We start from the raw sequence: 6,000 nt of genomic DNA on the forward strand, positions 1-6,000 counted from the left end.
GGAAAACTGAAAAAAGAACTAGTCTTTACATACACTACTACTTTAATGAATCAAATATTTGTTTTTATAACAAGTTACCCTCAATAACTCTTTTTTTTGGGGGGGGGGTGAGGCACAAAAGCTGCCCCCACCGACATAAGAATTCACCTTGACCTGTATTGTGTTACAAAGAATGTAGTAACATATTTTTGTCCCAAATGAATAAATCCAACTCTTTCACTGTTCAGATGAGAATTCTTCAAAGCTCTTCAAATGAGCAGTTCCATCCCCTGGAGCACCACTTTCTTACCCTCCACTCCAACCTGCGACTCCATATGTCCCTTTCTGGTTCAAAACCTTCCCTGAACCCAAGTTTAAGTCAGTTCCCACACCCATTCCTACCAAGTATACTCTCAGCATATTAAGACAATTCTAACTATATGTTTATGTGATTATTTGATTAATATTCAGCGTCCACACTAGATTGTAAGATCTCCGAGGACAGGGACATGTTGATGTTATTCTCCACCAAATCTAGAGCATTTAATACAGTGTCTGGGACATAGCCAGTGTTTAATAAATATTTGCAGAATGAAGGAAGTGATGAACAATGTTGAAGGCATATAGTCCCTCTTAAGTGGAAAATTCCCCATTGTATGGGTGTGTACTCTTAGAAGGACCTAGTTCTTCACCTCCCACTACAGACACCCAAAGTCGGGGAACAGAGACCTCCCCATCTCCTACCCCTTTGCCCCCACAGCAGGTAACCTATGGCAGACATCAGATGCTCCCATCTAGGATATTACTTTCTGGCTGGTGATTCAAAGTGGCAGGAACAGTTGAGAAATTACGGAGGGCAGCAAACAGACAGTCCAGCAGCTACAGACTAAGGTGCCCAGCACCACAGATGTCCAGTGGCTTGTAGTTGTGGTGTTGTCTATGGAGTTGTTCCAACCAGATGGTTGGCTCTGGCTCCAACTCCCTGCCTGCCCTGGGCCCTGGCTTCTTTTGAAAGCCTGGATCTACACTAATTCTGTAAATTACATGTTATTGTTTCAGAACATTTATTCCCTCCTTAAGCCAGACAGAATGGGTTTTCTGTTACTTTCCATCAAAACCATTACACACACAGAGGATAAAAAGAGAATAAATCATGGAATCTACAAGCATGAAGTGATGCCACCTTTAAGACACAAAATATTGGGCTGTATTTGGCAAGCATGTAGGGGCTAAAGCAGAGGGCTTCTCTTTAGGTTGGAAATCAAGTGTTACTCAGGTTAGGACTACTGATTGTGAAAAACAGTTGTGAAATATGAGATAAATCCACATTTCCCAAAGCGTGGAAAACAGGTATGACATGAGATTATTTTAGGTGGAATGCCCACATGGCATGAAACAATATTGAATCAAACAGAGAAAAAGTGATTCCCTTTTCCAGGGTTTTCCAATTCTGATACCATCAAGGACAGCAAGTTGAATTGGTATCTCTTTAATAACATACCTTTTTTTTTTTTTAAGATTTTATTTATTTTATTTATTTCAACAGAGAGAGAAACAGCCAGAGAGCACAAGCAGAGGGATTGGCAGAGGGATAAGCAGGCTCCACACTAAGAAGGGAGCGCGAAGCAGGGCTCAATCCCAGGCCTCTGGGATTATGACTGGAGCTTTCAGCTCCAGTTGGTGGCCCAACTCTCTGGGCCACCCAGGCGCCCCTAATATTTCTCTAACACTTATCACTCTTCCCTTTTAATGAAAGAAAGTCAGCCTCAGGCTTAGAACGTTCACAGGCAATAGTCATGAGCTATAATATAATTATATTTGTGTTTTCAACATATTTAGCGTTCTGGATTATCTCCTTTTTATAGCAAATCATGCTGACTTCCCATTTATTGTCATGACATAAAATTTCTAAGTATATTTCTTTCAGATAAAGAAGCGAACGACTTAGGGTACCTGGGGGGCTCAATGGGTTAAGCCTCTGCCTTCGGCTCAGGTCATGATCCCAGGGTCCTGGGATGGAGCCCCGCATTGGGCTCTCTGCTCAGTGGGGAGCCTGCCTCCCTTCCTCTCTCTCTGCCTGCCTCTCTGCCTACTTGTGGTCTCTCTCTGTCAAATAAGTAAATAAGAATCTTAAAAAAAAAAAAAAAAGAAGTGAACCACTTAAGATAACAAGTGAATAATAACACAGATGGAACACAGGGCAAAAATTCTGAAGATGATGAGTGAGTGTCTTTTGTTTAGGAAAAAGAAACTGGGCTGATCCATGAAATAGAGTCACAGATGCAAAAGGCAAGGAATGAAAGCAAAATCCAGAACCTGAAAAGAACAATAGCCACAATGGCGCCTTCATAAACATTTCTGAAGGAACAAGTATGTGATGGACAAACCATCACTCCACTGGAGCTGGAGAGAGTGGGAGGGGGAGGAGGTAGTGAATGCCACCATCATTAGCCTGAAAGTGGCTAGGTCAAAGGACCAGACAAGCAAGGCAGCACTTTCTTGAGGAAGAATCCATATAAATCCAGAATGACTGTCTAACCCCATCCTCCTCCTCATTCAGATAAGGGATGGTCCTCTTGTGCACACAGGTAGCAAGTGGTAAATCTCTGAATGAGGCTCCATCTTGCTATCCTTGGTTTTGAGGTAATATGATCTGTAATTATATGCCAACATTGAAATTTTTAGTTTTATTCTACTGGCTTAATTTCCCTTAAATCAGTAATTCTCCATTAGGAGGAGCAATTTTTTTTTTTTTTTTCAAACTACCTGTGTATCAAAGATTCTAGAATATTCCACTGGGGAGTAGGAATAGCAGTTCTCCCTTACTTCCTACCTAGTCAGAACCACTGTTAAAATAAGAGTGAATCATGCTCCCTTGTAGAGGGGGGAAGTAGAGAAGAAGGTTCAGAACCACTGTTCCAGTGAGTGTAACTGTCTCTCATCCATTTACCAAACCACGCGGCAAGTGTATGACTGATGCAGAAAGGGACAATCTGTTTACGTTTCAGCACCATAATACATGGATAGAAGATAAATAAGGCTTAGGGGGAAAAAAATACTCTCAGCACCATTATAATTTGTAAAACAGGCCACAGTAACAAAGCATTGAGTTTCAGAAAAATGGTTACCACCCAGAACAGGTTTTTAATGACAAAGGTCTGGTTTGTTTCAGCAGGAAATGCCCTCTACAACCTAGATATCTTCTTTTTGTTCCTCCCGCTTCCCTCCATCCTCTCTTTTCCCAATCCCTCCTTCTTTCTGTTCTTTTTTCTTTCCTGCCCCTAACTTCCTATTCTTCTGAGTTCTTACATTTTTCTCTTCTTTCTTCTTCCTTCCTCTCTCCCTCCCTCTCTCCCTCTCTCTCTTTCTCTTTCTTTTTTTTTTCTTCGTTCTTTTTTTCTTTCTTCTTTCTTTCTCATGACCATACTGGGAAAAGCTGGGTGAGACCTGCTTTCATCTAAGAGCAGGGGGTTTCAGAGTGCAGCTCTGCGCTATTTCAAGTCTTAGCACCACAAAGTATACATTGCAGGACATTGAACAAATTGCCTCACTTTTCATGCCCTAGTTTCCCCATCTACAAAACGAGAATAGTAAAATTATCTACTCGGCTGGATTTTGCGAGGGGAGTCAACAGGTGAGTCCATGTAAAGTGCTAAGGACGGGAATAAGCACAAGGTAATTGTTGTCTTTACATACCTTACTTCTTTCAGAAGCTTTCCTTTGTCAAAAGAGTTCTACTGCCCCCCAAAGATTTGCAAGTCACTTTGCTACTGTTGCAGATGGCTGTGGCCATGGTCTAAATCAGCACGCCTTTTCACCCATGCTTTTCATCAATTTCTTCTGTGTCTCAGAATAACTTCATTCCCCAGAACATGGCCCCTTCCCTGCCCCCCCCCCATTGTTTTCAAAGTCTCCTGATCCAGTGGATCCCCTCACTTGCATCAAAGACATCAGAACACACCTCATTGAACCCTCACTTTGACCCAGAAAGAATCTTGGGTTTTCCCAAATAAATGATCTCAGCTAATTTCACAGCTGGTGAGAGAGGGATGAAGAGAACGCAGGTGTCCGGACTCCTAGTCTATTGCTCTTCCTCCAACATTATCCTTTCTCCTCAACATTGGCTGGAACTATAAACAGTTCCTATCCATGGTCAGAGCCATTTCCCTTTCATGACTTGAAATTCTGCCCCCTTTAAAGAGATCCCTGAAGGAGTGACGTCTCTGGCCTTTTATTCTCCCCATCACACAAAGGACACTCTGAGACCAGCATATTCATTTGTTCATTTATTCATTCAACAAGCTTCTGCTTGAGCTCAATTGAGGTCAGTTCTTGAGTTGCTTAATAGCAATATGTATTAATATGCATTATATATTAGTATATAATATATATTATCATAATAGTGTTAATATCTCAAGTGCAAGTCAGAGTCAGCCAGGCCTAGGCAAAGTGAAAAACAGCAGCTCTTTAGAAAGAATAACTCTCACTTTCATCCTGTACCAAAGTTTTTTTTTTTTTTTAACCCTTTCCTGTGTTACAAGTAACTAGGGTGTCAGCAATCCCAAATTTGGTCCATTGAGTTCTTACTCGTTGCGCAGCACACACACACACACACACACACACACACCCATTCTCAAGCTTTCCTGTGCAGTTCTGTCCACTTCTGCAGCTGCCCTTGGCCTCTTAATCCTACCCTCTTCTCTCCAAGGTACTCACAGAGTCTGCGTGCTGGGCGGCAGGCTGGGGATGCGGTGGATATCTTTGCAGGTGACTCTGAAGTCATCCTCCTGGTGGCACTCGCAGGGGGGAGACAGACATCCTTTCCCTGCCAGGGTACTGGGCAGGGCAAGAAGCAGCGCCAGGTGCAGCAGGGGCGTCGGCCTCATTTTCCAAGGGTCCCAAGGCTATTTCTTCATCCTCCACGATCGTCTTGGCCCTCTGCGGCTCAGGTTCCCGCAGGCTGAAGGACAGAGGGAGTGTGGGAGGAGAGAGGCCTCGCTGGGGTTGTGACTTCAGCTCCCAAGAGGAAGCTGGAGAGGGGAAAAGAAGTGGCTCTTGAGTGTTCTGTTTCCCTAGGCAACTGTCCACCCCAACAAGACTAATTGCTTCACTCTCGGTGCCCTGAGCCACGCAGCCCGCTCCGTCGGTTCCAGACACTGAACACCAGTCCGACTTGTCCCTTCTCCTTTCCAGCCAGCCCCACGCCCTCCTCCCAGGAGTTCGCTCCAAAGCCTAGTTTAGACGCTACCTTGTCTCTAAACCTAGTAGTCCACCTTTTCCCGTGGGGAGCCTCCCGAGGGCACCGCCTGCCGGGACCACGTGCACGCACTCCAACCAGAGTGCGTGCAACTGGACTGTCCCAGGACGGAAGGGGATCCTGCAGAACTTCGGCTTCGCCCGACCTAAGAAGCCTCTGCGAGGAGTCGGAGGCGGGCGTACCCCGCCGGGCAGCCGGAGCGCGGCCGCAGCGGAGCGCGACACCCGGGGCAGGTCCTGGCTGCCCGCCCAGTTCAGCGCAAACCAGGACCCCGGGGCGCGAGCCGCCACAAGCACAGAAATCGCCGCGCGGACTCCCGCGGCTGCGCGCGGCTCCCGGGGCAGCCGAGGACTCTGCGAGGCGCGTCAGCAACTGCGCTCTGGGGCCATCTGCTGCGCGGAACAGGGAACTGCAGGAACACTTGGGTGCCCCGATCGGAACTCTGAATCCCAGCTTTGCCATAGGATTGGTAGCTGGCCATTCAGTTTTGGTCTGCCCAGGAATTTTATTGAGCCATATTCTGCTCCCCACCAGCACCTGCCCCCCCCCCGCCCCATAAGATGGGAATAAAAAGAACACGTAAGTGGCACACTATCTTCTACTTACGAGTCTTTGCGCAGTAACCAAAAACACAATTTAAAATCAGATCGTCCCAATTTCCCTCTTAGAAGCCTCCAATTGGGCGCCTGGGTGGCTCAGTCGGTTAAGCGGCTCTCTTTGGCTCAGATCATGATCCCGGGGTCTTGGGATCCAGTCTCACGTTG

General features: G+C 45.9%; 1 protein-coding gene across 1 annotated transcript in view; it reads right to left on the bottom strand.

Moving 5' to 3' along the window:
* The window catches only part of TSHR (thyroid stimulating hormone receptor), a 162,498-nt gene extending 156,972 nt beyond the window's left edge, over positions 1–5,526 (bottom strand). Inside the window, exons 1-2 of the mRNA XM_059371324.1 lie at positions 5,228–5,526; positions 4,696–5,009 (exon numbers count right to left, since the gene is read on the bottom strand). Of these exons, the coding sequence (XP_059227307.1) occupies positions 4,696–4,865 (170 nt within the window). The 5' untranslated portion in view covers positions 4,866–5,009; positions 5,228–5,526. The remainder of the gene's footprint in view (positions 1–4,695; positions 5,010–5,227) is intronic.
* Between the last annotated feature and the right edge of the window lie 474 nt (positions 5,527–6,000).

Source organism: Mustela nigripes, chromosome 13 (assembly GCF_022355385.1).
Source record: "Mustela nigripes isolate SB6536 chromosome 13, MUSNIG.SB6536, whole genome shotgun sequence".
NCBI lineage: Eukaryota > Metazoa > Chordata > Mammalia > Carnivora > Mustelidae > Mustela > Mustela nigripes.